Here is a 23,499-nt window from a genome sequence, read left to right on the forward strand (position 1 = left end):
TTTTAACTTTCAGGTGTTGGTAAATCATGCTTACTGCTACAGTTTACAGACAAGAGGTTTCAGCCAGTGCATGACCTCACTATTGGTAAGTTTTATAAAAGAGATTATAAGCAATCAAAAGTTTGGGGTAGTGGAAATGGAATGTGCCTAGAGGGGTCCAGTCTATTAGTAAATGAGTCAGAAAAATCAGTGAAACTCGATTTATTGCTGTGCAGAGGTCGGTCTCCATCACTTTTTAAAAATATAAGTATAGTAAAATACTGTGAACTTTATAAAAGTGATTGGAGAGCAGCAAGACATTAATATTTTTATTACATTTAATGAATGAAACAAATGAGAGACAGTGTAGCACAAGGGTAAAAGCAAAGACTCTGGACCACTTGCCAGAGTTCAAATTAAGGCTCTGCCATTAATTATCTGGGCAAGCCACTTCACCACTCCAATTTCTTTATTTGTAAAATGAGAATAATAGTAGTAGCAATCTCACAAAAGTTACTGTGAGCAGTAAAGGAGTTAACAAATGTGAAGCATTGGAACAGTACCCGGCAACATGGAAGTGCTCTAAGCTTACCTGTAATTACTTATCGAGAAAAACTACCACCAAGCATTTTTTAGTTTCCTGAGTTGTGAAGAATCAATGAGGCAGTTGCTGATAAGGAGTTGTCAACAAATACTATCTATTATTAGTGATATTACTCATTAATGTGCAAAAGTATAAAATTAAAATGTGAAAATCTAAAAACCTGAATAAGCGCACTGTTTCAGGGTATTTGTTTTAAAAAACTGTATTTATACCCCGAAAGCTAAAGAATCTAGCCAGAGACCTGACTGGTGGCTCCATAGGTTTGAGCATTGTCCCATACACCAACAGGTTGCACATTCAGTCCCTGATGGGGGCACATAGGTAGATTGCAGGTTCCATCCCCATTCATGGCCATGGTGAGTACAGGAGGCAATTGATTACTGTCTCTCACATCAGTGTTTCCCTCACTTTCCCTCTCTCCCTCCCTCCCTCCTTTCTGCCTCTGAAGTCAATTAAAAAACATATCCTCAGATAAGGATTTTAAAAAAATCAAGCTATCGCCCTGGCTGGTGTAGCTCAGTGGATTGAGTGTGGGCCTGCGAACCACACGATCGCGGTTCAATTCCCAGTCAGGGCACATGCCTGGGTTGCAAGGCCAGTTCCCAGCAGGGGACTCGTGAGAGGCAACCATACATTGATATTTCTCTCCTCTCCTTCCCTTCCCCTCTAAAGAAAAATAAATAAAATCTTTAAAAAAATCAAGCTAGATTATTGTTCTATGGCTGTAGCCCATTAACAAGTTGAAATTAGTCAACTATAAAAAATTAAGTATTTGGTAATCTGGTTAGACTTTACAGCTGATAGTTTGATGTATCTTTTCAGGCTGTGACTGCTTATTCTCTCTATATATTAATTCACCATTGCAAGCAAGTTGATTCTCATGTCTTGTGTATTTTTTTTTAAATGATAGACACATAATCTCTTTTACTTCAGTGGATACAGGATAATCAAGAGTCAACAATTAACATGATAACAGTAACAATGAGGGGATTTTTAAAGATTTTATTCATTTATTTTTAGAGAGAGGGGAAGGGAGTGAGAAAGAGGGGAGAAACATTGGTGTGTGAGAGAAACATCAGTAGGTTACCTCTGGCATCCCCCCAACTGGGGCCATGGCCCACAACCCAGGCATGTGCTATGACAGGGAATCGAACCGGCAGCCTTTCAGTTTGCAGGCAGGTGTGCTCAAGCCACTGAGCCATACCAGCTAGAACTCTTGTGTATTTTTAAAATACCAAATCAAAGATAGAATTTATGAATTAAATTACTAGATCAATTAATAGTTTTCAACCAGCCCACATGTACTTTGTGGACATACTGAAATCTTTCCTTAGTAGTAGCAATTGTCCATTTTTTTCCATTTTTATTTTGGTAGTTTTAAGTATATATAATAATGGTAGGTAAAACAGTATTCCTGTTTCTGGTCCTCATGACATAGTTTGTCTTTGGCGAAGTCATTTCTGTGTATAATCTGCTCTTTCTTCAATAAGTCTGAACCTTAGTAGCCATTAGGCATGGCTCAGTCCTGAGGCAACTAGCCAAACAGTTGCTTTTAGTCTAGAATACTAAACAAAAGTGCCTTCCTTTTCCTTGAAGCTTTTATTTAAATTTCTGGATTGTTATGACACACTTGATGGGGATGATGAGCCTGAGCCTGCTGTCAGAAATTGGCACGGGCTATACTTGTGAAGAAGAGATAAGGGAATAGACCAAAAGTAGTTTGGAAAACTAACTGGTGTAACTGTGCCATCTGACTCCCCTCTGGGTTTGCTGACAGGAGGCACCAGATATGGAAGGCTAAAAGAGAAGCCAAGGCTCTTCTCCCTCTGCGTGGGTTAGCTGTATATCCTCCGTGGCTCTAGCCCAGTCCATTCCCACCAACCCTGCTGATGGCCTGGCTTCTAAGCTCTGGAAACCCTGATTTTCTGTCTTTGTCTTCCCAGCCTGGGATGGTAGCAGCTTCCTGAAGTTGCCAGTCTCTGAGTTGCTTTATCATCTCATTGGGCTTCTCAGCTCTTCCTTTGCTGTAGTAAGCACCCTGCATTCATTCTCTCTTTTCAATACAGTACTTAGGTATGGTTTCTGTTTTTCTAGTTCGACCCTGACTGCTATACCTTATGACACCCATTACAGAATATTTTTCTGACATAAAAATAATTTAACAGGTCATAAGCACATATTTTTAAAAGAACTTTAGAATGTTTGCTAAGATAGACATAAGGCAGTGTCTTGATTCTGCTGCTTGCTTGTCTTTGCCTGATGAATAGAGAAAGGTGAAAAGTTGAGGTTGGGTTATGACTAAGAAGTATTAAATGATAGAAAAGAGGAAATAAAAGACCATAAAGTAAGGAAATACTGTGAGATATTCCTTACCCTTTGACTACTGTCTCAGTGAAAATTGTTATGATATGAATCAAAGAAGCAGTTTGTAAATAAATAGCTTCCTGGATATAATTAGATTGATGGTCCAGACTAGAGCTTTGCTGCTCAAAGGCTATTTAAGGGCTGTTGCACTGGACCAGCAGCATCAGTATCATGTGGGAGCTTGTTAAAGAATCTACTGTGGCCTTGGCCCAGTAGCTTAGTTGGTTGGAATATTGTCCCAGTATGCCAAGGTTGCAGGTTCAATCCCTAGTCCAGAGCTCACCACGAGAGTCAACCAGTGAGTGCATACATAAGTGAAACACTACATCAATAAATAGCTTTCTTTCCCTCCTTCCCCTTTTCCCTTCTCCTCTCTCTCTAAAAATTAATAAAAAACTTTTTGAAGAATCTACTGAGTTGGATTCTGCATTTGAACAGGAGTTCCAAGTGACTTGTATGAACACTAAAGTTTGCAAAACATTGAAGCAGTGGCTTTTAAATATTGATTGCCTGGCTAGAAATATGTTTTATAGGGTTGACCTTGCACAGACAAGTGAGTACATCCCCACAGACATCCAAGCCACTTAGTGCCTTTCCTTTTTCTCTTCCTGTGATCTTACTTCCAAAAGTATCTCAGATAATTTACTCTCGTAGTCACACCCAGGACTTCGTCATTACCAGTATCTACAACCACTCCAGAATTGCAGCTTCATGCATCTGGCTGTTTGACTATATTCTTTTCTTTCTTTCAACCAATACCCTCTAATTCCTAACACTAACAATTTATTTACCCCAACAGACCTATAATTTATTGATCCTACCATCTTTTCACTCTCACCCCTCTCACATTACTTCCCTCCTTACCCAGTTTTAATTCTAAGCACTGTAATTGTAATCATCACTCCTGCATACACTCTCCTACCACCTTGTATCGCTTCATCATACTTTTGTGGCTAACCCGTGGGTTAAATTCAACTGTCTATGCTTCATACTGCATGGAAAGAAACACAGAGCCATGCTAACTAGTGTTGTTTCACTTAATTTCTTAGACACTGACTTTTAACTGCTGGGTAATTACACTTTATTTCCAGTCCATTCGTTCTCTACTTTTCTGCATAACTATATCTTCTTGTTCTTTAAGTATGCTGCACCTTTTCTATCTTCACTGTCAGATGATAACCTTGTTTACTATTTTACTCATAAAATAGAGGCAAGTAGAAGAGCATTTTCACAGGTTTCTGCTACCATGTAGACCCACCCACCTGCATTGCACCATGAACTCTTCCCTTCTCCTTGCTGCTGTGGATGAACTCTTAAGTTGCTAGCAAGGCCTACTCAAGAACACTGCTTCAGCAGTGTTTCTTCCAGTTGTCATTAATTCTCCCCCTTTTTGATGGTATTTTTTTCTTTTGTTTTCAATCCTTCCTTTTTAGTAAAATTCCTCAGAAAGAATTGACCACATTTTCTATCTCTAATTCTTTTTTACTTATTCTTGAACCCACTCCAACTAGGGCTCTTCCCTCCATGTACCCATATTCAGCTGTTTAGCCAACATCTCCTCTCTTGGATGTCTAATAGACATCTCAAACTTAACATGTCCCAAATAGCTCCTGGTTTTTTTTTCTCCCAGATCTTCATAAATGCACATGTACATACATACCTATCCTCTTGCCCAGATTTATTTCTTTTCTCCCTAAGTTTTTTTTTGAAAGGACAGTTATGAAAGTTGGGGATGGGGAAACAAAAGAAGGGCTTAGGATAGAAGAAGCAACAGGAGAGAGCCTAGGCAGGGCCGCTGTGGCTCTCTAGAAATGTTCAAGGAAAGAAGTGAGCCACGCAGGGAGGGCAGTGTGGACTTGCTGAGAAGTGAAAGTCACAGGGACAGAAGTGAACCACGGGAGGGCTGCTGTCAGCTAGCTCACTGAAAAGTCAGAGAAAGGAGACAGGTTCGGGGGGGAAGCCCCAGACAAAGCTGCTGCTGCCCATTGCTCCCCTGGTTGCAAGGCTCATGGGGAACCTTAAAGTTTAGGCGATGCGTGACTGAGAAGGAAGAAAAGTGTGGGCATGCTTCAGAAAGAACCCATCTTCCCGTAACTTTGTACAAGTGTAAGTTAACATTGTCTCCCACCAGTATAAAGGCCATGACAGCAGAGTTACCTATTTTGTTCATGGCTGTATCTCCAGCACCTGGTACACAAAAGACTCTAAATATTTGCTAAGTTAATTGCTCCATATTGTGGGGGAGCTTCATAAAGCAACATTTAACATTACAGTGCTTAATGCATGCATTTCTTTAATATTATTTAATTATGTTGCTTACAAATAATTCTAGGTACAGCCCACTGATTCCCACTACATTTATTTCACTACCTGCTAATAGCAGTTTGACAAGCACTGGTCTAAAGGCTGAACCATTTGTATGTTAACTCCACCTTCCTACTTACCTCCTCCACTCCCTTAAACCAGTCAGCCTGTAAGAAATGACTTCTGGAAGTGAAAGTATATATTTGGGGAAAAGGTGGTAGAATTGAAACACCATTTCTGTTAGGCACCCCACAGTGTATCAGCTACAAATACACCTCATTGTTCTGACTGGTGTGTTTCAGTGGGTTTGGGCATCATCCTGCAGACTGATTCCCAGTCAGGGCACATACCTGGGTTACCTGCCGGGTCCCCGGTTGGGAGCTCGTGAGAGGCAACCCATCCATGTTTCTCTCCCTCTCTCCAAAAATAAATAAGTAAAATCTTAATTTAAAAAACCACCTCATTTATTTGGGATTCAATTTTTCTGGTAACTTGAGTTACCTAGAATAATACTGCCAAGAACTAAGAATGTAAGTTAGCAGACCTATTTAATTTAAATCTCACAAAGTTTATGTACCTGAATTTTAAAATGTAAATGTATTTTCCTTACAGGGTTTATGATTACTATGAAAACATAATAAACATCCCAAGTTAGATTTCTTGTATAACTTGCCTTTGGCCTTCCAGCAGCCACTATAAAGACTTTGTAACTTTAAAAACTTCTAGAGTTTTTAAATATATCATGAAGATACGCACAAAGTTGTTCTGATTTGCACTCCTTCCACTGATGTACTAAAGTACCTGTTTCTCCTCCCCCTGCTTCTGCTGTACTTAATAATGTTTTTAATGTTTGAATTGGAGGGGGAAAATGGTTCGTTTACTTTTCAGTTCCTTTTTTTTAGTGCTTAGCATTTTTAAAATATTTTTATGAACCACTTTTGTGTCTTCTCTTTGAATTACTTGTTTGTATCTTTGCACCTTTTACTTCTAGTTTTCTTTTGTCAAATCCATTGATGTTTTTCTTTATGGCTTTGAGACCTTACTGCAGAAGACTCCCCAGTGTAAAAACTGCAGGCATAGTCTCTTAAATGTTCTTCTGATACTGTAAATTTGCACCCCCTCTGGTGTGTGGTTGTGTAATATGATTTTCTTTAATCCCTATAAAACTTGTGATCTCACACCGTAAGTTACAAGCCATTCTTTTTCCAGTTTGAACAGTCACCTTTGTCATAGGCTGAATTTCCATATGTAAGCAAGACTGTCTGGAAACTCTCAAATCTATTCATAATAGATTTCATAAGGCAATATTACACTGTGATATTTATGGTGACTTTGTAGTATACTAATGTGTGATTGATATTTTTCTTCTTCTGAGTTTTCTTGATCTTCTGTGCATTTGTTCTTACAAGAAAATTTTAGTCTCAGCTTGCCCAATTGCAAAGTTTTCAGTGAGACTTTTAAAATTTGATAACAATCCTGTTAACTTTGTAAGTTAATTTGGAGACAATTTATGTTTTTATTCTATTGAGATTATCTACTTATACACAATACCTGTTTTCATTTATTCCATTTATTTCATTTTTAAATGCTCTTCAGTAAAGTTTTACAATTCTCTTCATACAAGCGTTGTGCTTTTCTTAAGTTTGTTTTGGTATTTATCTATTTTTGTTGCTATGGTAAATAGAATTTTTAATCATGATTTTTGTTAAATTAATTACTTTTTCATGTTCTTACCGGGTTTGGTCTTACCGGGAAGTCAACAATATTTTCTTAGCTAGTATTTTGTGTTTTTTTGTTTTGCTATTATAATTTGTGGCCAAATCTCTCTAGAATTATTTATAAATTGAGAGCATTAAAATCTTTTTTCTCAGTGTAATTTGAATTCCTCTAGTGTTTTACCTTAAAGTGTGGTATTTATTGTTTATTTTTCATAGAAAATAAAGGAAACACTTTTAATATATAGTTTCCTCTCTGTTTCTGTGATTAGGAGAGTCTTCTTCCCTAAGTCTCAGTTTTGAACTTCTGCCGTGTCTAGGTTCCAGGAACAACAGGTCCATATGTTCTCATGCTGGTCTAAGGAAAGCTCAGCCTGACTGCTTGTTTAATACTCAGTTCTGCTCTCTGCTTTGGTAGCCCCACATGGCTCTGACAGGTGACCCTTGCTCATAGGGACTATCATCATTTGTTATGTAAGTGGTAGTTTAGAAACGTTGGTGTAAATGCGGAATAATAACAATACCTGACACATACCGAATTCTTACTGTGTGCCAGTCATTGTTCCATTCATATGTGGTAATTATTTTAATCTTGAAAACATCTTATGAGATGGATTTCATTAATACCACCTTGTAGATATGAATATTAAGACACAGAAGCAATTTTATTTTTTATATTTTTTAATCCCCCCACAAGAATATGTTTATTGATTTTAAGGAGAGAGAAAGTGGGGGAGAGAAACATCATTTGATTGTCTCCCGTATGTACCCCAACCAGGTGAGCCACCCTGCCAGGGCAAGACCCAGAAGCGAGTTTAATAACTTGCCCAGGGCAACACAGTTAGTAGATACCAATTGTCAGCTGTTCCAAAAATGGTTAATATGCAAGGATGCAAGTACTTGCTATGCAGGGACCACAGTGATCTAGAGACTATTAGAAAATGTATATTTACATGCTGAGTATTTTGTTCTGGGAGGTTGGAAGTGAATAACATTTGGAGAAAAAGAAGCGTCACTCCCTGACAATCAGTGTCAGGAAATGAGACCTTGCCTTTGGTTCCATGTTTCTCTGGCAGCCAAACTGTCTGTTAATTGAAAATGTATCTGGGAAGACAGCCTCAAGGGCATAGTGGGTGATGGTTAATCCTATTTAAAAAAGATAAGGAAGCCTTTCTAAATAGAATTCTCAGGAATATATATATACTTAGGGAAAAAGATTTTTAAATTTTAACAATCCATTAGAAAAATAAAGTTTTTTGGTTTTTTACTTGTTTGTTTCAAAAATTTCCAGGACACTTCGGGTTGTAGTATTTTCTTTTGTCACATAGCATAGAAAGGTAAAACCTGCCCTGTACCCATGTAGGAATGAGAAGGTAAATGGGAAAGAATTGTGTTTCTGGAGCCGAAATTGAAACTATCTGTTTTTGTTTCACTTGATAGGAAAACAGAAATCAGATTTTTTTCAGGAAACAACATTGCTTGTCCATTTTTTCCCTTTGAGATGTATATTTCCTTCCTACCATCATTCTTTATCTCATTCCTGGGTAGTAAAACTTTCAACTAGTTTTTGGGGTTTTTTTATTGTCCATCCTAACCATATCGATAAATTAAGTTAAAACATCAGTTTTATTCTGACATTTCCCAGCTTTTACAATCCTGATTTCTATGTAACATTTCTTTAAAGTTTGACATTGTTTTAGAAGAAAAAAATCTTTGTTTAGCCCTGGCTGTTATGGCTCAGTGGATTGAACACCAGCCTGCAAACTAAAGGGTCGTTGGTTTGATTTCCTGTCAGGGCACATGCCTGGGTTGTGGGCCAGGTCCCCAGGTTGTAGGGGATATGTGAGAGGTAACCACACATTGATGTTTCTCTCCCTTTCTTTCTCCCTCCCTTCCTCTCTCTCTAAAAATAAATAAATAAAATCTTTTTAAAAAAAGATTCTAAAAAAACCTTTGTTTAAATACTTTAAGCTTTCAACAACCTCTGTCTACCTACTTTGTATAAAGATAGATATTCAAAGTATGTATATATCTTTATACCCACTCACACCCCCCAAATCCCATTATGGCTAAGTTAAGCAGAAGGAAATACATTAGATTACCTGAAGTTTTATAAAGAACCCACGGAAGGGTGGAAACTTCAAACCATCTGTCTTAAGGCGCTGGAAACAGGAACCATAACAGTGGTCCTTTAGCAGAGGTGATCTTAGGTTTTCATCAGCTAGGATGGAGTAGTGGCCAGTCCATTTTAGTATCTCTATTACTCCGCACAAGATCAGTTCCAGAGGAGCATCTGCTTGCCCTGCCTGCCCTGCCTGCCCTGCCTGCCCACCCCTGGTTAACAGTCACGGGTCTGTTTCTAATTTATAGTTGTTTTCGTCAAATTTAACATTGTGCGTTGGGTTGAAGAAATTTGGAATTCCAAGGAGCAGTGCAGATTTTTTTATATTGTGGTTAAAACCCCATTCATGACAACAGAAGGAAGAATAGGATTTCTCTCTCCATTTGTGGCTAGAAGCAATTGAGTCATGAAAAGGCTTCTTCCCCCCACCCCCCCCCACCCCCCGTCCCCAAATAACTTGCTAATCAGTAGCATTTTGTACTTTAGTACATTCCTTCTAAATACTGGGTATTTCATCCCTGGCTGGTGTGGCTCGGTTGGAGGGTTGTGCTGTAGACTGAAAGGTCACAGGTTCTATTCCCAGTCAGGACACATAAGCAGGTTGTAGGTTTGATCCCCAGTTGTGGTACATAGGAGAAGGCAACTGATCCATTTCTCTCTGACATCAGTTTTTCTCTCTCCTCTCCTTTGTCTATAAAAGCAATGAAAAATGTTCTCAGGTGAGGGTAAATAAATAAATAAACACTGAACATTTCTTTTAAAAAAAAATAGATGTCATTTATTTACTCTTTTTGGAGGGGGGAGTCAGGGAGAAAAGAGGGAGAAGAACGTCGATGTGTGAGAGAAAAAGAAATTTGTTGCCTTCAGTCTCAAGCCCCAACAAGGACGGGCCCACAAAGCAGGCATGTGCCCTGACCAGGAATCAAAACTGTGATGTTTTCGTTTGCCAGATAATGCTCAACCAACTGAGCCACATGGGTCAGGACAGTACTGGATATTTCAAAGAGCATTTGTATCATACTCTGCTACTGCTTTTTACCCTCAGCTACTCTAATTTTATGTCATTAATGGTGAATTGGTAGATGGTTGTTTTGTGTGCCCTCTCATGTTGTGGTATACAACATATGACTGTATGTACATATATATTAGTAAGTGAGTACATATGTATATAAAGATAGGTAGGTAGATTTATAAACATTGTAATGTTTTTACATGGTGTAATTTTTAATTTTTGCATTTTTATTCTAATACATCATGACTCCTGGGTCTCTTAGTCTGAATAACATAACATTAGTTTCTTAGTATTGAGTATGCCTCTAAGATGGAATAATTATTAAAATGTACAGTAAAAACTCCATCAAGTTATCATGGGAGGACAAATTACCTTTCTATTTCACCCCACTAATCACAGTCGGGGAATTATAGGAGATGCTGAAATAGAATTCTGGCACTGGGCATTGTGCCCTTACCTGGGCAACTAGAGGTTCTTTTTCTGCCAGGAAGACACCTGGTTTCTGGAAACCATGTGTGTCTCTCCTTCACCCCCGCTAATCTAAATACTGATAGAACACACACCAAGCAGTAAAGATTTAGTGTGATACTAGTGATAGACTTATTTCGGAGTCTTTTTTACAGCTCTTTGCTGTTCTGGAATTATCCCCCCTTTTTCTACTTCTTTTTAAAATTATTGAATAAGTACTTCTAAGACAGACAATAAATGCAAGAGGAAAAGCCAAAGTATTTGTAGTAAACTTATAAATATAAAATTTGTATTCCCTTTGACTTGCAATTTGCCTAAAATCATAAGTTGAAAATGTGTACTGGAAAGGTCATTTCAGTATGTGTTGGTGAACATATCTTAGTGAATTTGGGAATGACCTAAATTTGTAGCTATAGAGTACCAACTTGGTAAAGTGTGTGTGTGGATAGACATATATGTATATACACACGAATATTACTCAGCTCTTACATATAGTAATGGTGTAATTTTATATATTTATTATTGGCAAAAATATTTACCATGGGATAATGTTTATAGCATATTGTTGACTGAAAAACAAAATGCAGAACAGCATTTATATGTTCTATTTACATAAAATTGTATACTCATTTCTTTTCTTTTTTTTTAAGTTTTATTTTTTTAGAGAGGGGAAGGGCGGGAGAAAGAGAGGGAGAGAAAAACCTGAATGTGTGGTTGTTTCTCATGCACCTTCTACTGGGGACCTGGCCCGCAACCCAGGCACATGCCCTAGACTGGGAATTGGACTGGCGACCCTTTGATTTGCAGGCGGGCGCTCAACCACTGAGCCACAGCAGCCAGGGCATGTGTATTCATTTCTGTGTATTTATTTATTCATGGAGTAGTGTCTGGAAATATGTTTTAAAAGGGGTTATCTCTAGTGGACAAATTTGGAGATTTCTTTCCTCGTTGATAGCCCATACTGGGAACCAAGATGTTAGAATGTATCCCTTTTAGTGACTTTTATATATTAATCATTTTTAAGAAATTTTAATATTCGTTACCAGTAATGATGGTTCTTGAATTTCATTCCTGGCTGTTTTTATGTTACTGAGCCTGTGGAATGTGAAGATCACATTTGGTTTTTTGACTGTACTAGCCTTGAATATCTTAGAGTTTTAATTATGTCCTTAGCTTATGTTTCTTTTTTTTTATTGTTGTTCAAGTACAGTTGTCTCCATTTCCACACACACACACACTCCTCCCCACCCCAAACATCCCCACCTCCTACCCTTGGTCCTACCTCACTTTGGCTTTGTCCATGTGTCCTTCATACATGTTCCTTGCTGAACCTTTCCTCCCCCACCCCTGTTATCCTCTTCTCCTTCCTTCTGGCTATTGTTAGTTTGTTCTTTATTTCAATCTCTCTGGTTATATTTTGCTTGCTTATTTGTTTTGTTGATTAGGTTCCATTTATAGGGGACATATACAGTATTTGTCTTTCAACACCTGGCTTATTTCACTCAGCATAATGCTCTCCAGTTCCATCCATGCTGTTGAGAAGTGTAGGAGATCCTTCTTTCTTTCTGCTGCATAGTATTCCACTGTGTAAGTGTACAGCAGTTTTTTGATCCACTCTTACTAATAGGCACTTAGGTTGCTTCCAACACTTGGCTATTGTAAATTGTGCTATGAACATTGAGGTGAATAGGTTCTTTGGAATTGGTGTTTCAGGATTCTTAGGGTATAATCCCCAGAAGTGGAATTGCTGGGTCACAAATCAGTTCCATTTTTAGTTTTCCAGTCTGCATTCCCACCAACAGTGCACTAGGGTTCCCTTTTCTCTTTAGCTTATGTTTTATTAGCACCTCTGCCTTAGCTTATATGTTTACTAAGGATAGGAGCTGTATTTGTTCAAGTTTTATCATAATCACCTGATACAGCATGTCCCGAAATTAAACATCTTTTAAAAAAATCTTTAAATGTGAAATATATTTCCACTACATTGTGTAACAAATCATTTTCTACTCTATTCAGGTGTAGAGTTCGGTGCTCGAATGATAACTATTGATGGGAAACAAATAAAACTTCAGATATGGGATACGGTAAGTATAGCAAACATACATTATGTGACCTCAGTGAAGTGTTTTTTTTTATAAAGTATGATGTATGTTTTTGTTTTCATGTTAATTTTGTGCCTGTTACAGTTTGTTAAACACTTAACACCTATACCATGAGATGAAATGTGGTTCCAGAGAAGACTAGATTCTCTTGTACAGTGTTCCAACAGGTGTACCCTATGTATTAGATATTGGTGAACATATCTGAGTAAATGCTCAGGCTGTGGTCTAAACGTAAATGCTGTAGAAACTATGTTTTTAAGAAAAACAAGCATCATGTCTGAAGTACACATGGGAAGTAAAATATGAATATCAGTATCTTAGAGTCTTGAATGGACAGTTTATTAACTTGTTTCAAAGGTTTGATTTAGTCCCAGCCACTTGAAGCCACCTTGCTTTAAGTCCCAATTCTATCATTTATGTTCATCGAGTGCCTGTTTCATGCTATATAATTATTTTTTAACTTTTTATTGAATTTATTGCTGACATTGGTTAATAAAATTGTATAGATTTGACCCCGGGTGTCATCCTGCAAACCTAAAGGATGCCAGTTCCATTCTTCGTCAGGGCACATTCCTGGGTTGCAGGCCAGGTCCCCAGTTGGGAGCATGCAGTCGGCAACTGATTGGCGTTTTTCTCCCTCTCTGTCTCCCTCCCACCCCTCTCTCTGAAAATAAATAAAATCTTTCTTTAAAAATTCTTTTTAAAGCATATAGGTTTCATGTGTACCGTTCTGTAATGTGTCATCTGTATATTGTATTGTGTTCACCACCCCAAGTCAAGGCTCCTTCCATTACCATTTATCCTCCTTTGCCCCCTTCTCCCTTCTTGCAACCCCCTTTAACTCTGGTAATCACTACACTGTTGTCTGTGTCTGAGGTTTTTGTTCTTTTTCTTTGCTTAATCCCTTCACTTTTTCACCCAGCCCTCCCAGCCTTTCCCCTCTGACAGCTGTCAGTCTGTTCTCTATGAGTCTGTTTCTGTTATGTTAGATTATTTTGTTTACTGGATTCCGCATATGAGTGAAATCATTTGGTACTTGCTTATCTCCAACTGGCTTATTTTACTTAGCATAATACTGTTCAGGTGCATCCCTGCTCTCACAAAAGGTAAGATTTCCTTCATTGTGACTAAGTAGTATTCCATTGTGTAAACATACCACAGCTTTTTTATCCACTGATCTACTGACAGGCACTTGGACTGCTTTCAAATCTTGGCTCTTGTAAATAATGCTTCAACGAATGTTGGGGTGCATATATTCTTTCAAATTAGTGTTTTGGGTTTCTTTGGGTATATTCCCAGGAGTAGAATCATTGGGTCTTAAAGCAGTTTGGGTTTCATTTTGAATTGTTCAAGGTAACTCCATATTGCTCCTCACACTGGCTGCACCAATCCTGCATTCCCACCAACAGTGCGTGAGGGTTTCCTCATCTCCACATCCTCACCAACACTTGTTTGTTAATTTATTGGTGATGGCCATTCTGACAGGTGTGAGATAGTATCTCATTGTGGTTTTAATATTCATCCCTCTGATGATCAGTGACATTGAGCATCTTTTCGTATGTCTGTTGGCCATCTGTATGTCCTCTTTGGAGAAATGTCTATTCAGGTCCTTTCCCATTTTTCAATTGGATTGTTTGTTTGTTCTAGTGTTGAGTTGTATTTTCTTTATAAATTTTGGATATTAACCCCTTATCAGATCTATCATTGGCAAATATGTTCTCTCATTCAGTGAGTTATCTTTTCATTTTGTTAATGGTTTCCTTTGCTGTGCAAAACCTTTTTAGTTTGATATAGTCCCATTTGTTTATTTTTTCTTTTGTTTCCCTTGGCTGAGGCTATGTATCGGGAAAAAGTATTACTACAAGAAATGTCCAAGATTTTACTGCCTGTGTTTTCTTCTAGGATTTTGATGATTTTCAGTCTCACATTTAAATCTTGAATCCAGTTTGAGTTTACTTTCGGTATGGTGTAAGAAGGTGATCTAGTTTCTTTTTTTCCCCATGTATCTGTCCATCTATTCAACACCATTTATTGAATAGACTATCTTCCCCACTGTATGTTTTTGCCTCCTTTTCAAATATTAGTTGACCATAAAGGTATGGGTTTATTTCTGGGCTCTCTATTCTGTTCCATTGATATACATATCTGTTTTTATGCCTGTACCATGCTGTTTAATTACATATGGCCTTTTAGTATAGTTTGATATCAGGTAGCATCATTCCCCCAACTTTATTGTTCTTTTTCAGGTTGCTGTGACTATTCAGGGTCTTCTGTGGTCCATAAAATTGTTTTGAATTTTTGTTCTAGTTCTGTGAAATATGTCATTGGAATCTTGATAGGAATTATGTTGAATGTATAGATTGCTTTGGGTAGTATGGACATTTTAATGATGCTAATTCTTCCTATCCATGAACATGCACATGTTCATGGATATCCTTGATATCCTTGATATCCTTCCACTTATTTGTATCTTCTTCAGTTTCCTTCTTCATTGTCTTATAATTTTTACAGGTCTTTTACTTCCTTGGTTACATTTATTCCTGGGTATTTTTTTTATGCATTTGTAAATGAGATTGTTTTTTTTGTTTCCTTTTGCAATAGTTGAGTATTGGTGTATAAAAATGCAACTGATTTCTGGGTTTTTATTTTGTATCCTGCTGCTTAATTGAATTCATTTATCAGTTCTAATAGTTTTTTTATGGAATCTTTAGGGTCTTCTATATACAGTATCGTCATCTGTCATGCTGTATAATTTTTAATGGTAATCTCTCATCTTAACCACAGAACATAAATTGAGTGACTGTTTTCTGTATTTGCCCATTTTAGATGCATAAAAGAGAAGTTACTTTGTTATATACAGTGGATGTCTTAAGGTAGCAGTTCTCAAATTTTTTGGTCTCAGAGTCTTTTTATACTCTTAAAAATTAGGAGGACACCAAAGAACCTTTACTTATGTGGCTTAAAACTATCAATATTTACCATTACAAACTAAACCATGAAACTTATTAAATATTCAGTTATTAATTCATTTTAGAAATAACTATAATAAATTCATTACATATTGGGATAAACAATGCAATTTTATGGAAGCTAACTATGTTTTTCCAACCCCCCCCAATAAAACTTACACCTTTCCAGTGAAAAAGTGTTTCATTTTGTTACATTTTGAAAAATCTCTTTACTGTCTTGTTTTCATACATGTTTCTGCCTTGAGTTTTATGTGTGCTATTTAGTTGGAGTATATGAATAAAATACAACGTCATACAAATAGATTGTTGGGAAGTGGAGGACCTCATGGACCCTTAAAAATTCTCAGGGACCTTCAGGAGTCTTAGGATCACACTTTGAGAAAACTGCTTTGGGGCAATTAGGACTTAATCCTTTTTTTTTTTTTTTAAGAACTTTCTTTTTTTAAAAGATATTATTTTATTTATATTTTTAGAGAGAGGGGAAGGGAAGGAGAAAGAAGGAGAGAAATGTCAATGTGTGTGGCTGCCTTTCACGCAACCCCCACTGGGGACCTGGCCCACAACCCAGGCATGTGCCCTGACTGGGAATTAAACTGGTGACCCTTTGGTTCGCAGGCTGGCACTCAGTCCACTCAGTCATGCCAGCCAGGGCAGAACTTAATTCTTCATGGAACCCCAGTTGAGAAAAAACGAAAGTTTTCTTATTATGAATGACAAAGCATAGTATGTAAACTAGTAAATGAAATATAAGGTATGGGAGTTTTAACATTCTATACCCTCTCTTTTTTCTCTTCTCAGTTTTAGTTTCTCACCTGTCACCTATAATAGCTAATGAAGGAAGGAACCTTTGAGAATATTGTTTCACAGGCTGGATTCCCAAGAAGAGCAAATGAGTTGCTGAGGGTCATTGTGAGACCTAGCTTTCCTAATGCTTCTCGAGTATCACGCCATCGTCCCTGAAATGAAAAACAGTAAATCTCTGCCTTGCTTTCTTCCAAAGCGATACGTTGGACCCTGGGTTTTTATGCTTCTTATCACCTCTTTCTCAGTGAAGGTTTATGCTTTCACTGTTTTGTAGGGATTTCTTCCCTGAACCTGTAACATATCATAACTTTTTAATTTATATTCTCTCAGATAACATGATTTCAAACTTATACCATCAAGAGAAAAAAATGTGCAAAGTCCCTCCTTTTCCTAGAGATTTAAAATTAATGATCTTTGGTAAAAAGAAGTGTTTTGTATTTCTGCATTAAAAGAGGTTCTTTTCTTTGAAAACTGATCGTTTCACCTAAAGTAGGTTACTTTCTCAGCTAATAAACTTAATGTAACATACATCTTTCATTGTAGTATAATGTGATCCAAACTACTTGATATCCTTTAATACATGTTTCATACCTTGTTTTTTGAATAAATACTTACTTTGCTTGAAATACGTTTTTCTCCTTTCCACTTAAGACCAGCTCAGATGTCAACTCTTACGGAGCCTCTCGGATCCCCCTGGGCTAGCTGATTCTCCTGTAATATTTTACACGTATTTCTGTTACAGTTCTCATCCTGTTCTTGTCATAGTTTTTTGTCCAAGTGTCTCACCTCAGAATAAGCATCATGAAGAAAAGTTATCTTATTCAACTTGGTATCTTGTATTCTTGGTTTAAGAACTGATACAGTGTTTGGTAAATTTTATTGAATGACTGAATAAAGCAACTCATTCTTCCTAAGCAGCTTGTAGGGGTTTTGGATGTGTTCAAGGGGTAGCATCTACTAAAATACATAGTTCCAAAGGTGAGATTGATAAAGTGATGAAAATTAGGTGATATTTTAGGGATAAACTGCCTTGTTGGTTTATTCTAGTTTGTTCAGTTGTTCTTCTCTCCTTAAGATGTCCCCTTAAGTAATTGCCCTCCCTTCCCTGTGCTTTTTGAAACTTGAGTAAGTCATTCATTTCCCAGTTACTTCTTTGGTTAACTTCTTAACTCCCAGTTACTTCGTAGGTTAACTAGCCATCTCTTCTTTTGATAGAAGTCTTTGTTTTTTCTTAGCATAGGAGTAAATTGTTTTGTGCTGCAGTCATCTTTCAAAAGAAATCTATGCTATGCTGGACAATATGAAAAGGAAAAAGAAAAAAGAACTCCTGCTCACACTTCCTCTAGAAGAGGTGGTTTTCTTTCCTCTGTGTCTAAAAGGGAGAGACTGTGATGCCTTCAAAGGAGCTCTATGAACAAGACTTACTAAGAAGATAAATTCTGAAAAAAATAGAGAACTCATTCCTAAGAGTTTCAGGGTATTTAGAGATTTTTAAGCAGTAACTTAATATAAAAAGTTGTATGTTATGAGTGTAAAAGGAGAAAGAGAAGAGTTAAGTTGATGGCCTCGTTACTACAAAAGTTGTTACCAACAGAATGACTCGGGCACATGAGGAAGCCAGTTTGGGGAAATCTTTGTATGGCAGTAGAAGTAAATATTAAAGGTATCGGGCAAAGAGTCAAGTTTATTTGATTTACCAAACCTTACATGAAAAATGAAGGTCTGTAAGGCTTTTTTTTTTCTTTTTTTAACAAATGTTCTATGACTCAGGCTTTAATCCCAGGCATCACTAAAAATGGAGTTTGCCCATTATCTCTTAAAGCTTATTTGTTTTATCCTACTTGGTTGATGTCTGGGTATCTTTGCTGCTGTTTTACAGAAATAAACAGCTATATTGTCCACTTTGGCTACCACATTTTTGTGGTGCTCTTCACTTAGCCAGTCATCTTCATTTCATTAAATGCATTTTTCTTTACATCTTTAGCTTATAGTAGCAATCCCTTACTACAAAAAATTCTATGTCCTTTTCCATTTCAGGCTTCTGAAATCTCTTTAGCACTACACTATAGTGCAGAGGGTCAAAAATAACATCTCTGTTTCCTAAAATGACATTGCTTTTTTTATTTAAAACAATGTAGGTCAATCACAGCTTAGACAACTTTATATAAAGTGCATTTTAAAAACTAGATTACTTTGTTTTAATATGATCAGGATAACCATTGGGCTAGCTTTATGCAGTTCTTGTTTGTCTGTAGTCAGATAAATCATAACAAAACACTTATTTGAGCAGATTATTTCAAGGCTACCAATGCCGTTAACAAAAAAACGAGTGTGGGATATTTTTCCTGAAAGTCAATTCTCAAGAATTTAGTAACTCTTCTGAGTACTGATCTTTGCTTATTATGTAATTAGAGATTTTAAGATGCATAGTTACATTTGTAGTCCTCACTTGGAATGTGTATGGGGGGGGGTTGATTTTTATAATGGTAGGCAAAATCCAGATTCAGTGGGCTCAGTATAAAGTGAAGCATTATGAATGTTATTTCCATATTACAACATGTTTGTTCTTGGTAAAATAATTTGGGAGGAATGTGAATGGTATACACTCGTACAAGTGTGCTTTTCTTCTTTTCCTAAATTTCCCCTCTTACTGTTTCTTGTGGGGTCTGTAAACACTGAAGTTTTAGCCCTGTAGTGCTGCACAGAATGTCCCAGCAAGTGGTGTTAAAGGACTTTCACTCTGCTCGATGTTTAGGCATGGCAGATACGAGAGCTCTAAACCTGAGTTTTACTTTAAACTAATAAAACATTTATTTTTGCGTGTTATATATATCAGACTTCTTTCTTGATATATGTAATTCACTGTGAAACGAATCTCTTAAAAATTGAACTTTTAGTTTTCCCATGTTACGCACTTAAGGGAGAAATTCCCATAATGCTTGCATTTTGAACTTGAATTTGAAAGACTTTTTTTGAAAGATACATCCCAGTAAATTATATTAACAAAACTTTAATTAATGTCATGCTTCCACCTAGTACCATCTAATGTTTTAGCCTCAGTCTATATGAAATGAACTGGCTCTTTTTTCTAGCCCTTTCATATGTGGCTTTCTCAGTATCTAATTTAGCCTGGCATTATACTTACATGCCAGAATTGCTCAGGAGTTAACCAAGAGATGATCTAATCTTATTTTCCACATAGAAGTTATTTTTACTAAACTTCAGCATGCTAGGATTTACTGATGTCCACTTACTGAGGTGGGATGCAGCACTGACCATTTTGTATATTTGACTAAGACATCAGGGTTTATTCTCTCACTCAACATGCTTTTTCTGTCTGTTGTGTGCCAGACCCGGTGCTAGGCACTGAGGATGGGAAAGAGGGAGTGTAATGGGAGCGCCAAGAAGAACAAGGAATTAGAGAGTTTTGAGTGTTAGAACAGGGCAGAACCTGAGCTCTGTGTGTGTGTTCTGAGAGTAAGACAGACTTAATATTTGCATTGGAAAATCAGAATTCAGAGCATGCAAACATGAATATGTTTCAAGAAGTTAGTAGATTTCGAATACAAAAATTGTGGAAACTGGCCTTACATTTACTCAGTATACGTGCTTTTTTCTCAAAGGTAGAAAAGAGGTAATTAAAAATTTTAAAGTATTTTTGATAAAAACTGTCTCAGTTTCAAACTTAAAGGCAATAAGCATATTCCTCACCAGCATTTTTAAAAAACAGATCATTAGTGCCACCAGTAAAAGAGAAATTAACTGATTTTGCATAATCAATGAAGTATGTTTTCACAAGTGGATATAAAAATGACTTTTACATCCTGTTGCCTTTTGACAGCATTATATATCAAATACAGAGAAAATTGATTAAGTGTGGAGAAAAATTATACAAATTAAATTCAGAACCATTTTCTGTTTTTCATAATAAAATGATTGCTCAAAGAATTCCATCTGATGACTGTTGAAAGCTCACTGCAGTTTATGATATAACTGATAAAATCTGCATCCTTGGCCTTCCAACAACCTTTACACCAGCAGATGGTGGGCGTAAAGATGTCATTCATCATTTATTTACAATGGACTTTATTTATTCTAGTGTCAACAGCTGCCCCAGGGAGTGGGTTATTGAATTCAAATGTGAGGCTCTGGGTTATTTGCTTCCTTTCAAATTTGTCTTCAGAGCTTAGTTGCTAGGAGTCCATTCTGTGCTCTAATAATGATTCATGTATTGTGAAGCCATTCAGTAAATTGGGTTGTCAGGGATTGCCAAAAAAGGTTTAGAGGTCTCGTTGGGGCGGGGGTTGTATGTGCATCTGGTTGTCTGGTTGACTTGAGCAGTAGTGGTTATCATGTGACTTTATCTAAGGTTGGTGAAGTTAGGTTTACTTCTTTTCCTTTATGCACTCATTCCCTACCTGCTCGTATTCTGCATATGAATAATAAGGAAAAGAAGAGGACAGTTTATTAACGGAAACTCTCACCCTTTTCTTTCCTCACAGGCAGGGCAAGAGTCCTTTCGTTCCATCACAAGGTCATACTACAGAGGTGCAGCCGGGGCTTTACTAGTATATGACATTACAAGGTGAGCACTTAGAAATTTTTCAGTTCAGTGGGCAATGCAGAGAATTTTTCTAAATTAATATAGGTACTAGTAATAAAAAATACACCTTCGCCTTTATGCCCTCGCTATTTCCCTTTAAAGCTTGTACATCTTGAATTAAAATTGTTTTCTTACAAGTACCCTCAAGTTGATCAGTTTGGTGATACTATTTATACATTGGGATTTAATACAGTGCTATTATTTGTAATTTCTAAATTGAACTGTAATCAGTGGAGTCTAAATCCAGATCCTGTACTCGACATCTGTTTTCATTACATAAGTGGCAATGGCTAAACGTAGTTATTTTTAATAGAATACGTACTGTTCATTGCACACTGCTGGGGAAACCCTTTGAAAATAGTAATCAGATTACCATTCATGTTTAGGAGAGACACCTTCAACCACCTGACAACCTGGCTAGAAGATGCCCGCCAGCATTCTAATTCCAACATGGTCATTATGCTTATTGGAAATAAGAGGTAAAAGGGTAATTTAAAACTTTTTTGCATTAATTATGAAGACTGTGGATAGCTGTTTATGTGATACCTGTTAAAGTTCTTATTTTATACATTTGTCCAAATATAAGTTACCAGTTTCTTAAATTATAAAATTTTAAAAATCCTAAGGTGTTTCATTTGGTTTTTAAAACATAGATAATAAACCTTGTCAGAAATTATTCTTATTTCGAGTAGTTTTTGTTGGAGTGTATACTTTAAAGAATTATCTGAAAGTTTTACCTGATTAGTAATTTAAAATAAAGCCTACTGATTTATTCTAAGGCTTTATATTGGTGTCATATTAATGTTGTTTTTTAATCTCATTTTACTTTACATTTGTACAGAGCTTTATCTGCAGTAGATTTCCTTGTGCTCTATGTTTAAAAAGGTAGTACACAGGAAAACACGTTCTTCCCCACAGTTTCTATAAACTTGCAAGAGTGTGAGAAAGTTACCATTAGTTTTAGTACAAAGTTTTCTTTAGGTTAATAAAATAGCATTAAAGGGTAATGTTTTTAGAAAGGTAAAATCATGACCCTCATATGATAATGACCACATGATAAAGCTTTTATTTATCTCATTAACTAATGAGGGAACCAGTGAGACATTACAGTAGATTTAAAAGAGAACTCAGAATACCACATTTAGAGTCACATAAGGAATGCCGAGATGAATTTACAAACAGATAACAAACCTGGACAGTACCCATAGGATGATCATTGTACTTCATGGGGCACAGCCTGCCTGTCTGTGGACTACAGTCACGTTTGCATTACTATGTTTTCCTGGAGTTAATTTTGTGTCTACAGCCTTGGTAGGAAAATGTGTGGGATGCAGTTCAAGCAGTGCTTGGGGGGTGGGGGGGGGGTGGTTATAGCACTAATTGTAACCCAAATTTTAATTTAAATATTAAAACTGGAAAGATAAGAGCACATTAAACCCAAGGTTAGCAAAAAAGGAGGTAATAAGAAAGCCAGTAAAACCAAAAGTTAGTTCTTGAGAAGATAAAGAAAATAGATACAGATCAGGAAAAAAATAAAGACACATGACCAACATCAGAAATTAAAGAGCGATACCACTACAGATCCATCAGACATTACAGGCATAGTAAGAGAATGTTAAAAACAGAGTAAATGGACTGGGGAGATGTTGGCCAGAGGATACAAACTTGTAATTAGGAGGTGAGTGGGTTCTGGAAACCTAATGCACGGCACGGCATTGTGATTTTGGTTACTAGTACTGTTATTACATACTTCAGAGTTGCCAATAGACTAGATCTTAAATGTTCTTAGGACAGAATGAAATGATTGTGTGACATGATGGAGGTGTTAGCTAATGCTGTGTTGGTCATTGTACTGTGTTATATCAGTGTGTCAAATCAACAGGTTGTATACCGTAAATGTGCACAGTATTATGGGTCAGTTAGATCTCATAAAAATAAATTATCCCTAAACAATTCTTTAAAACTTATTTTCACAACAGATTCCTCAACCCTGAGCTATAGATACCTTAGTCTTCCTAAGATAGTCATCTTTCTCATCTTTAGAATTTTTAGGTGACCCCCCAAAAAAACCCTAAATAAATGGATAGACTGTTCATGGGTAGAAACTAAGTATTTTCAAAATGTCAGTTTCTCCAAAATTGATCTAAAGATTCATTGTAATCCCAGTCAAATTCATCAGACATTTTATAAGAGGTGGAAATTGACAAGCTGACTTTAAAATTTATGTGAAAATACAAAATTGGAGGGTTCATTGGTTTCACTAACACCGATTTCAAGATATACTATGATCAGTTTAGTCTGATAATGGCATACATAGACATAAATCAGGGAACGGAGTGAGACGTGCAGAAGTAGACACATCCATACGTATATGGTTAATTTATTTTTTAAAATATTTTATTTATTTATTTTTAGAGAGGGGGAAAGGAGGAGAAAGAGAGGGAAAAAAAACA

At 36.7% G+C, this 23,499-nt stretch overlaps 1 protein-coding gene across 1 annotated transcript in view; it reads left to right on the plus strand.

Moving 5' to 3' along the window:
• Positions 1-23,499, plus strand: part of RAB2A (RAB2A, member RAS oncogene family) — a 90,388-nt gene that overhangs the window by 34,109 nt on the left and 32,780 nt on the right. Inside the window, exons 2-5 of the mRNA XM_037058606.1 lie at positions 14-85; positions 12,585-12,652; positions 20,946-21,028; positions 21,433-21,525. Coding sequence (XP_036914501.1) covers positions 14-85; positions 12,585-12,652; positions 20,946-21,028; positions 21,433-21,525 — 316 coding nt within the window. The remainder of the gene's footprint in view (positions 1-13; positions 86-12,584; positions 12,653-20,945; positions 21,029-21,432; positions 21,526-23,499) is intronic.

This window comes from Sturnira hondurensis, unplaced genomic scaffold, assembly GCF_014824575.4.
Source record: "Sturnira hondurensis isolate 20B ecotype Veracruz unplaced genomic scaffold, ASM1482457v3 Scaffold0010128, whole genome shotgun sequence".
NCBI lineage: Eukaryota > Metazoa > Chordata > Mammalia > Chiroptera > Phyllostomidae > Sturnira > Sturnira hondurensis.